At 34.4% G+C, this 11912-nt stretch overlaps 2 protein-coding genes across 2 annotated transcripts in view; one reads left to right on the top strand and one right to left on the bottom strand.

The window, feature by feature from the left end:
• Positions 1–937: 937 nt before the first annotated feature.
• On the top strand, positions 938–10076 carry LOC103488431 (vacuolar protein sorting-associated protein 36). The gene is made up of 9 exons (XM_008447159.3): positions 938–1664; positions 2168–2371; positions 3776–3869; positions 3968–4025; positions 4273–4342; positions 8643–8778; positions 8855–8939; positions 9099–9152; positions 9650–10076. The coding sequence occupies exons 1-9, from the start codon at positions 1056–1058 to the stop codon at positions 9657–9659; spliced, it is 1320 nt and encodes a 439-aa protein (XP_008445381.2). The 5' UTR covers positions 938–1055; the 3' UTR covers positions 9660–10076.
• A 1247-nt stretch (positions 10077–11323) lies between these two features.
• The window catches only part of LOC103488432 (DNA gyrase subunit A, chloroplastic/mitochondrial), a 28483-nt gene continuing 27894 nt past the window's right edge, over positions 11324–11912 (bottom strand). Inside the window, exon 27 of the mRNA XM_008447160.3 lies at positions 11324–11878. Coding sequence (XP_008445382.1) covers positions 11782–11878 — 97 coding nt within the window. The 3' untranslated portion in view covers positions 11324–11781. The remainder of the gene's footprint in view (positions 11879–11912) is intronic.

Genomic DNA, 11912 nt, shown 5'->3' with positions numbered 1-11912 from the left:
ACAACAAAAAAACACATACAAATACATGAACTAAAATAGCATGCCTTTAAGTACATAAATATAATAAATACACTAAAACAATGCGTACCTCAAACACATAATCACAACACATTGTCTTACCACCTAAACTAAAAGATATGGTAAAGACTCGAACCACAAATTTGTTGGTTATTGACACATACAAATATTTATTGACTTAAGCTTTGATTGATTATTTTTATTTAATCAATCAATAAGAATTACAATAATTTTTTATTTGTTATGCTGGTGTAATTCTAAAAAGAAAAAAAGAGAGAACATTTTGTTGAGATAATCCTAAGATAGATTTTGAGTAAGGATGGTTATGAAACACTCATTCGCTACTACAAATTATTTACATAGATTTATATAGAGTTTGAACTCTTATACAGTTGAAGTTTTTAATCAATACAATCCTAAAACATACCACTATAAATTGATATTTATTGTCATCGCAATCAATACGAACTCTCGACTTGTTTTGAATCCTCACCTGCATAAACCAAACAAAATTTTTACTGAAAAAGATGGTTTCTATTTCTATAACTAAAAGTTCATAATACCAAAGGTTCGTTAATCTAATGACGTTTTAGAGAATATATTAAGTGTGGTAGGACATTTCTAAATTCACTTTTAACTTTAATCTAATTGAATGTTGACCAGACTCTTACATTAGTTGTCATGTTAGACTTTTAAAAATGGACCATTCTTACTCTAACAAAATTAGCTAAAATATTTATCAAAATAAAGTGAATATCGATTAAAATTTAGTTATATTTTAGTAAATTTTTGTAATAATTTAATCCTTGACTGTAATTATATTTTAAAAAATTGGACAAGTTTGGCAATTAATTAAGTTTTATAAATAACTATAAAATTTAAATAGAAAGTAAAATTAAAAAGCTACAATGTGGAAGCACATCTTGTGTAGAAAGAAGAAAAGAATTAATGGACAGAATCCGGAAGGTTATGCAAAAGAATATTAAATTCCATCTGACTTTCTGGAGTTGAAGACAGAACTTAGCAGAAGGATTCTAATGGCCGACCGCTTCCCGCCGGCAGCCGAGCTCACCACCAGTGGCCGTCCGGTGCTGATCCCAAACGAAATCGAATGTTCAATTCTCTCCTCTGTCGACCTCGAGTGCGATGAAATTCCCTCGTTCCCTCTCCTGAAGTCTGGCATTATCATCCTCACCACTCATCGTATCGTCTGGATTTCTGACTCCACCAATTCCGCAGTTGCGGTGCCTCTCGCCGCCGTTAACCACATCCTTTCGTCCAAGAAGGGCATCAAGTCAATGTTCGCCTCGCCCAGGGTCCGTTTCCAGGTATCGGTTCCCTATGGCGGGAGTTCGAGATCAGCTGTGATCACGATTGTAATTAGGGGAAAGGGGGACCACGAGGTCTTTGTAAGCAAGTTTTGGGAGAACTGGAGAGCCAGGGCGTGGGAGAATGATGATAATAGTAAAGATTCCAGTAGCAGTTCTGCGTCGGGGCCGAGTTCTACTGGTTCTGGTGGATTATATTCGAGTGAAGGAACGGTGAGGATGGTTGGAGTAGCGGGAATTCTGAGGAAGGAGCAAGAGATGTGGGAGAATACTGATAAGAGTTTACAAGAAGCTTTCCAGGATCTTAATGCTTTAATGGTAACTTCAGTACGCCATCTTTTGTTTTGTGGTTATCATTCTCAGTACGTCAACTAGGAAAATCTGGTTACTCGAGCCCTCTTTGCAACCCAATAGGGATTAGAACTTGCTCCCACTCATATTTGTGAACGTGCTACTTATTGAAGGAATCTCGTGCTATTATAAATTTATCATGTGCATTTTTGTTAATCATCACTATGCAAGTGATTGAATATATATTTTGTTCATCCTATTTTCTTTAATGAATGCGCCAAGTTTTTCATGGAAATTATACACTCTTGCTGTATTTTAGATGTACCAAAAGGCCGTATTTATTTACCTTCTCTTTTTACCTATTTAATTAATCTAACTGAGGCTCAAGCCTGATCTAGAATCCCTGCATTGCTTTGTTGTGCCAGGAAATTGGTACCATGTTGCACAAAATTTCATGTCAAGCTTGGAAGATTTGAAGTTACTTTTAACTTTTGATTTCTTGTCCTGAAAAATATTACTTCCATTTACAGAGTAAAGCTAAGGAAATGGTAATGCTAGCAGAAAAAATGAGACAAAAACTTTTAGCCAGTACAAATTCTCACAGTGGTTCGACAAATGACGACGAAGTAGCTTCAAAAGAAGAAATTCAAGATTGGCTGTTGAGTGTTGGTATCATTTCCCCTGTGACAAAAGAGTCTGCTGGTGCTCTTTATCATCAGCAGTTGTCTCGTCAGGTTCCTTTTATTTAAGGCTTACAATCAGTGCAATTGCAACTTATTTTACCATATGATTTTATGGTCATTTCAAACATGACAATTTTTTATAAATATGCAAAATCATATATTTTCCCTTCAAATTTTAATTGTTTCAAGCTTCCTCACCCTGCACCATTGTAATTTGTTTATTTTGAACTTTTATTTTAACCTCATGTTAACTTAGACTGTACATTTGGAACTGATATAGTGATGTACATAGCCGTTAATTAACACTATAAGAGAGAGTCCAGATTTAGGATAAGTGAGAGGATTACTTCTCAACTTGATCCAATTCCATAAGATGGGAATTGCGACAACAGAAAATCCCCCACCCCATGCACAACATTATTAGAGAGTTTGAACTGTGAAGTAAACTCCTTATGACCGACGAATCCTTAATAATATAGATCAACTTTGTCCTCTCCTCCGCAGAATATAGTTGCTTTAACCGAGAACAAAAGACTGATTTACATTTCAGGCGAACTAGTGCAAAGTCTTGGGAATCTTTATCTAATTGTTGTATCATACATCCTTTGTCTGGTTAAAGCTGAGAAAGTGAGCTTTATAATACCTCTAATAGCATTAATTCAAATTGTCTTTGAAAAATAACGTTCCTAAAGACCATACCAAATACACATTCGATTTTTTGACACTCTAACATCTCTATTTATCTCCGAAAGAGGAAATTTTGGATACAAGTGAGACATTAACATATGTAAACCGAAAGTTTGTGAGTTTTACAGGAGAATTAATCCTACCTTCATCATATCTTTTGGGATTGCAGGGAGCGTCTAATCAAGACTTGGGGATATAAATTATACTTACACGAAGCTCCCCCACCATCAAGTTTCTTTCTCCCTTTTTTGGATAATTGAAGTTGAAGGCTGTTGGAACTTGGAAGTAAGAGACCATAGAGATAGTTGGGTATTTTTTTTTTATAATGGTTGGGCACATATCTATTCTGAGAGGAGGGAACTACACAATGAGGCCTTCCCTCACAAGGATTCTTAAGAAAATTGTGTCGATTCTCTTCGTAGTGAGATGGTAAATGTCATAAAACTATGTGAGACTCTGAGATGTAACTTTGTATCTGTGATAAGATTTGAATTCAACCCTTAGCATGGAGAAAAATTCAATACCTAATAACATTTATGACCTATAGGAGAAGTGTGGGGAATAATAAAACCTATATGAGATAGGAAGTGTGGGGAGTAATAAAATCTATAGGAGAAGAGAAATTGGAAGACAAAAAATAAGTTTTGGTGTTGAAAATTCCTTTTCATCCTGGTTCTTTGATCATTTTTAGGTATTCATATTTTTAATATGCCTTGGATCTTTTCTGTCCCATATTCTGAACTTTCAGTGAAATAAACTTTTGTGTAGCTGGCTGATTTTGTTCGAACTCCACTTGATATAGCCGGTGGAATGATCAGTCTTATAGATATATACTGCCTATTCAATCGTGCTCGAGGAACAGGTTTTCTATGATAAAACAAGAAATCACTTTTCTTTTGTTTTGATTTTCGTTGGCGTGGAAAGTGAACCTTTTCATTTTTTCCTCTATATTTTAAACAGAATTGATCTCACCAGATGATTTGTTGCAAGCATGTTTGCTTTGGGAGAAGATTGACGTGTAAGTATTTGGGTAGTGGGAACATTTTAAAATGGCGTTATGCTTGTTTAGGTTTAATATAATATGAGACGGGCTTATTGTTCTTTTTGTGGACAGTTTTTTTCTTCTTTTCCCTCTCATATGAGGCAATTTCATTGATGTTATGATCTCTTTCTCTCTCTCTCAATTTTATGAGATATTTTATATGATAATTTCCCGAGGAAAGTAAGGATATTTAAACTAATTTGTTCTATTTGGTCCTCTGCAGTCCTGTAATGATCCGTAAATTTGACAGTGGAGTCATGGTAATCCAGAGTAAATCCTACAGTGATGATGAGGTGAGTTATATTGTATTGATTGTTGAAAAACTATAAATTTATGATGAGTTTGGCTATTGTGAGTTTACATTTAATTTTCGAATGGAGGACATTGTAGTTTTACCCACAACTACTTGTGTACTTCGAAGATTTTGTTCCTAAACCAATAAAGATAATGAACTGCCTTTACCGCAAGGATTACAGCTTAAGCTTTATCATAACTTAATTATGTTCATGTGCCTCTTTAATATAGGACAAATAAATTGGCTTTAGTGCTAGATCAATTGGTTTAACCACAACTTCTTGCCGAAATAATATACTTCTTGTACTTCACAAAGAGTGAAGTGTTTTCTTAAATAGAAGAACAACCCATTACAAAGAAGGAAAAAATACATTTGGCAAATATAATACAACAAATACAATAGAATATAATACAAAAAAAAGGAAATAATCAACATTCTCCTTCAAGCTGGTTTGAAGATATCAGCCATTGCTAGCTTGTCTATCAATTTGTTGAATTTCCACTTTGGGAGGCCTTTAGTTAACACATTTGCAATTTGTTCTATTGTTGGAAGATAGAGTACGCATATTACTCCTCCATCGATCTTTTCCATTATAAAGTGTTTATTAACTTCAATATGTTTCGTCCTGTCATGAAGAATTGGATTGTGGGGAATGGAAATTATTGCCTTGTTATCACAATAAATATGCATGGGCATTGTTTGAGTGAATCTCAACTTCCAACAATCTTCTTATCCATATACCTTTACAAATACCATGAGCTAACACTCTAAATTCTGCTTTTGCACTACTTCTTGCAACCATACTCTGTTTTTTACTTCGCCAAGTAACAAGATTTCTCCAACAAAGGAGCCAGTATCTAGATGTGGATCTTCTATCAGTCGTGCTACCTGCACAAATAAGCATCGGTGTGAACTTCAATATTGAAATGGTCATGTCTTTGAAAGAATATGCCTTTTCCTGGAGTACCTTTCTAATATCTTAGGATTCTATAAACTGCATTTAAGTGAGCTGGCCTAGGAGCATGATGAACTAACTTACCATACTAACTGCATAAGCGATGTCAGGACGTGCGTGAGAAAAATATATGTCTCCCCACAAGTCTTTGGTACTTTTCTCTTTCCTTTATCTTATTCTTGGTTGCATCTTCCAATTTTAGATTCTGCTCAATGGGAGTTTCTGCTACTTGGCAACAAAGTAAACCTATTTCTTTTAGCAGATCAAGAATATACTCTCTTTGGTTGACAAGAATGCCACTTTTGAACCTGGCAAACTCCATTGCTAGGAAGTACTTTAAAGTTCCTAAATCTTTGATTTGGAAATCATCTGTTGTTTCTTCACGAAAGTCAGTATTGTCTCATCTTTGTCTATAAGAATGAATTCATCAACATAAACTATCAAAACCACAACCTTGTCATTTCCTATATGAGAAAGGCATTCTTAACATCCAATTGATAAAGAGGCCAATCAAAGTTAACCACAATAGATAGCAAAATTCTAATAGAATTGATTTTAGCACACGTTTCTTGATAATGAACTCCATAGGTATTAGTAAACCCCTTAGCAACCAATCCGGCCTTGTACCATCAGCTTTACATTTTATTGTGGACATCTACTTGCATCCAATTGTTTTCTTTTCTTTTGTCCCATATGCAATTTTGTTTTCGGTGCATTCATCCAATCATTCAGGGTCTCTTGTATATTCTTTGGAACAAACAAGTTGGTTATTTTGGATGTGAAAGCTTTATGACTGTTAGATAATTTTTCTTTAGAAAGATAGTTTGCAATGGGATATTTGACACATTTACGGGTACCTTTCCTATGAGCAATTGGAATATCAAGATCAGAGACATCATGCAAGGAATTATGAGAAGAAGACCTTGGAGAATTAGAAGAAGTAAAAGGAGAATGTTGTTAACTGGATCTTCAGAATCATTTATTGGGGTATTAGATTGGTTCTGTGATAAATTAACTGTTTGTTCTCAATTCCTTTGAGTCAAGTCTCTTCTATATAGACCCGTAGTTTAGGTATTTTACTTGCCAAGTCAGTGTATAGTGTTTCTCCTCCTAAAGAAGCACTCTCCGCACTTGGCATCAAAGAATTAGAACTCATAATTTCGGAATCAATGATGTTTGGAATAGGTGAAGTGTCCTAAACTTGTCCTTAATGTTAGGTGGCTCCCTTTGAAGAGAATATTGGCTAAAGAAAGGTTGATTCTCCAAAAAAGACATCCATACTCTCAAAATATTTTTTGGTCGAAGGGTCAAAACTTTTGTAGGCCTTCTCATGGGAGACATAGCCGGCAAAAATGCATTTAACAGCTTGGTGGTCAAGTTTAGTGCAAGTAGGGTTGGGATTATGAACGTAAGCAGTGAAACCAAATAGTTTAATGGGTTTAGAGAACAACCGAACAGTAGGAATTTTTTTTTAAAAAAATGATATAGAGGAGTTTTAAAATCAAAACCTTAGTTGGCGTTTGATTGATCAGGTATGTAGCTTTAAGGACTGCATCACCCCACAAATATTTTGGGACATTCATTGAAAACATAAGGGCATGAGTGACTTCAAGTAAATGTCTATTCTTTCGCTCAGCATTTTCATTTTGTTGAGTATAACGACATGTAGCTTAATGAAAAATACCCTTTTCATATAAGAAATTGGTTAATTGTTTGTTGAAATATTCAGTACCATTATCGGAGTGAAGGATGCAGATTTTAGTTTGGAACTGAGTTTCAATCATATTGTAAAATCTAACAAACACCTTTTTTACCTCTGAGTTGTTAGTCAACAAATAAAGCCCGGTTAGACGAGTATGATCATCTATAAAGGGTGACAAACCACCGCTTACCATTATGAGTTAAAACTTTAGACGGACCCCAAACATCTGTGTGAATTAACGAAAAAGGTGAAGAAGCCTTGTAAAGTTTGAGCAAATAAGTGGATCGATGATGTTTGACAAAAAAAGCAACTTTCACATTGAAAAAATGAACAATCAAAACCTTTAAATAAATCTAGAAACTACTTGAAGTAAAAGAAATTAGGATGCTCTAGTCTACGATGTCAAAGCATTATAGTTTCTTTAGCAGAAGGAGAACAAGCACTACTCACGCCCTGGACTTGTTGACTAGCTGAAACTTCATCAAACTAATAGAGACTACCAATCATCTTAGCACATCCAATCATCACCCCCAGTTTTGATCCTGAAAGGTACAATGAATGTCGCAGAAGACAACATGACAATTAGTATTCTTAGAGATTTTACTAACAGATAACAAATTGTAAGCTAATTTTGGAACATGAAGACCAGAATGCAACATAAGTTTTGTAGTCAGAAGAATAGTTCCTTTCCCTACGATAGGGGTGAAACGACCATTGACAATGGGAATTTTCTCATTGCAATATATAGGGGAGTAGGATGCAATAAGGAAGAGGAACTGGTCATATGATCAGAGGCTCCAGAATTGATAATCCATGTAGATGAGTTTATGCAAGAGAGGCCTTGAGGAAACTTACTTGATTGTGTCAAGGAAACACAAGGATTAGTAGATGATGAAGTAGTCTTTAGCAGTTTCAAGACTTGATCAATCTTCTCCTTGCCAAATAGGTTGGAATATCCAACATTTGCATTTGAGGTGTGTAGGAGGGAATTTGTCTCCCTTGCTTAGAACTTCTCCAATTGCAGGTTTTCCACGAAGCTTCCAACAGGTCTTGTATGTCAGGGTTTATCGCAATGGTCACACCAGAATTGAGGCTTTCCATGTATCTTGTTGGGTGATAAGAGGCCTTCATGGCTGTTTGTCTGGTCACCAATGCAGAACTTTCTACCTAGTCCATAGGTTTTTTCTTCCAATCATAACATTTCTGCAGTTTTCTTTCCTGCAAACTTCAGAAAACACATTATAAGAGAGGTTTCCCCAAGTATTCGAACCCTAACCTCATCAAGTTCAACATTGAGGTCAGCAAGTAACTTGTAAATACGACCATCTTCGATAGTTTTATTAGCTTTTGATCATTTGCAGACTTCCACTCATATGAAGCAAAGAGGTCGAGGTCTTGTCAAATCCTTGAAAATATTGTGTTCTATTTTGAAATTAAACTCAAATACCTATGACTTGGATCATTTGCTCTAGATAGGAAATGTGATGTACTACTTTTACTCCCTTTCTCCTCCCAGTTCTTTCAGAGTTGCTGGTTTGGTCCTCTTACTAAAATCTTACAAGAAAGCTCGTTATCTCAATATGTTCCTCCTGAGAAGCACGATCGCTCCTATTCCAAGTTTTAACCGGTGTTTTCTTACAGGTTTTTGCTAGAATAAGAACGCTTGTAACAAAGCCCGATGCTCTCCAATTCGGTGTCAGTGCCAGTGATGCTGCAAGGACTCTTGGGATTGCTCCAGCTATGGCCAAGGAGCATCTTTTAACAGCAGAGAGTAAAGGTATATTTCTACGCTATTCGCTGAAGAAGTACCGTTTACATCAATGAATTTCAGTTAACCATAAGACTTGATGCAGGTTTGCTGTGTCGAGATGTCAGCCCTGAGGGGTTCCGGTTTTATATTAACCTATTTCCTGAGATTAACTCAGAAGATTTATATTTGTAAGTAAAAATCTGCAAGTTATTGTCTTTTATCCTTGTCTTGATCAAAATTTGTCATTCCAATCTTTTTTTTTAAACAACACTTCCATTTTTTCACTTGTATATATTACATTTGCATCTATTGCGTTTTTGTTTGATAAAAGTCACCACTTGCTTCAGGGTTAAAGATTATACAGTTTATGCTTCATGGATCAAGGCCACTATTGGTAATAGGTACTTGTTCATTGTCCCTAACTTCCGTAAATTTTTCTTCATGAAAGTAAGGTTTCTCATGAAAAAATAAAGTCGCTCCATTAGAAGTACCAACTGCTGATTTAGAACTTATGGTAATGTCACTACAGTAATTGATACCATAGGATGAACTACGAAGTATTTAGTTCGGTAGTTCTACTTCTACTACATCTTTATATAGTAGTATGTCCTTGAACTTGATTCATCATGCTCTCTCTTTCTGTCTTGCTTTCTCCTTCTTTCTCTTTTTTTCTTGCTGTGGCTCATGCTTGTCTTCTTACACTTTCCAATGCCTCATTTTGGTCTCAAGAAAAGTTCTACTTGAAGAGTTCGTGCCGAATGTAACCATCGACCAAAATCCTTCAGTAAATTTAGTATTATGAGGGGAGAAAAGGAATGTAACCTAGTTTTGGTACATGCTGAGAAGGTAAAAAAAAATTCTGTCGTAATAACTGCTTCATTTCTTCAAACTTCTGTAGGCGGAAATAAGAACACGTAACATGACAAATTCTACCATGAAAGATTTTGATTGGCGCCGAATTCGGTGAAGGATTTCCCGTACCCACACGTATGTAATACCTGCTGCTTCTGTCTATTCAAATAGCAACTGCATGGGAAGGGAACGTCCAATTATTTCTTTCAATATCTGCTTGTGAACGACGGCAGGTGGTATTCGAGAGTTTTGAGGCATTCCTCCATTTGGATTACTTTTTTATTGGTCATGTAATGCCTGATTAAGAAGAAAAGGATCAAACACAATGATCACTCGGAGATGTTTTTGGTAGTCACCATGAAACGTTATTCTATGAAAGAAAGTCAATCTTGTGTTTTTATTGCTGCCCATACACTGTACAAAACGTTTCGTCTTTGTCATTGGAAATGTTCTGCTCAACAATTTTGTTTAAATTAACTGTAGAATCATTAGTATTACTATTAGGTATTATATCTCCGTACATTGTCTTCTACTAACATTTACAACGTTCAGCTGTTTTCTACCATTATTGGATGTACTTGGACAAGAAGTAGAGTCGTGAAGTCTATTAAGTTATGAAACTCGAAGAGTTAATAAAGATATAAAGTGATGCTTTTTAACTGTTGAAGTTTACGAACTCGTTGACCAAAAAGGGATTTACTATTTGCACTTCGTAGGATACATTCCATATGCTGTGTTTCATGTTTCTTTACCATGAATTTAGATATAGTACCTCCATTTAAACCATTGTCCAAGTGTGTTTAATAATATATTAAAAAAATAGTAGTTATAGTTGCTAAATATTAGATTAAATTTTAACTATTATTATGAACATGGTCTATGTACTTAAATATTTTGCAATAATTTATTCTAATCTATAATATTTTGAATCAAACATGTAATAATTTAGGGAAATTGGACTGAATTTATATCAAGAAATATTATATATTTATTAAAGTTTTCATATTTTTAATGCAATCCTACAAATTTAAAATTTAAATTTAATAAATCCTGGGCAAAAGGTTTTAATTTTTTCAACTAATTGATCAAATGACCAAAAAAAAAATTTGATTAGAGACTAAATTTACTGGATGTATACAAAATTCATTCGAATCTAAAAATAAAGTTGTTTTCAAATATAAAAAAATCAAATAAAACATAACAAATTTTAGAATATATCAATGATGGATATTTATACGCTTGTAAAAATATATCAATATCCATCGTTTTGGCATGTCAAATAATTTCTTAAAAAAGTATATTAGAATTTAAATTACATCCCCATATAGACAATTTTAAGTCTTCAACTATTATAGATCCATCTGTTTGGAATGGAATCCTTCCTTCAATGTAAACATTACATCAATGAAATATTTTCCATTGTAAAAAAATACAAACAAAAAGTCTTTAAACAATATCACATTTGAACTAATTTGTCAAGAAAAATAGAAAGCAGTCCTGTAAAATATATAATTGTATTTAGTAACAGTACTATTACTATAAGGTTTTAATTTGCAGAATTAAAAATCTTTAGCAATACATAATAGAACAAATTTGCTTTCAATATCTTGAAATGAAAGGATTCAACTCCATGATAAATTTTCAATGTGATGACAATTTTGGCATGAGACTATTAAATAAAATAATTAAGAGAACATGATATTGAACAATGTATAGATAATTTGAACAATGGATAGATAATTACCATTTGAATGACTGTTTTGTCAAAGTCTTGACTACACAAAATATCATGGATATAATTTATAGGTGACTAAAAATTCTAAATTTACGACTACAACATCCTAAGTAGACGAACATTCAACAAGTAATAGGTGAAGTTTCTAAAGTAATCACACCTATACATGACAAGTTAACAATAAATGGCAATCACCTATACAGAATAGCCCTACCATAACAAAACATATAATGCGGCATACAGACGTTGCAAATTCATCAACCACCCGATGATGAGTTGAATAACTGAATTTGTATACAAAATAACACTGATGCCGACTGCCGAGTCAAACCTTCACCAGAGAGGATTGGTAAGAATGGGGAGAAGAAATTGCAGCGCTATACAGACATGGAGGATTGGTTTAGTAAGCTAATATATAGGCCATGTCGATCTCGGCAAGCAGTTTAAGCTTCTTCTTCCTCGGGTTCTGTGTCCGCAGCTGAGATCAAAGAAGCGGACTGGATCTTTCCAGCATGATCCAACCTCATCAAAATAACTCCCCTGAAATACGCAGTTAAAAATGGTGTAAAAGGAA

The sequence above is a fragment of the Cucumis melo genome, chromosome 3 (genome assembly GCF_025177605.1).
Source record: "Cucumis melo cultivar AY chromosome 3, USDA_Cmelo_AY_1.0, whole genome shotgun sequence".
In the NCBI taxonomy this organism is placed as follows: domain Eukaryota; kingdom Viridiplantae; phylum Streptophyta; class Magnoliopsida; order Cucurbitales; family Cucurbitaceae; genus Cucumis; species Cucumis melo.
The sequence above is the reverse complement of the archived record's forward strand: the minus strand, read 5'-3'. Positions and strand labels throughout refer to the sequence as shown.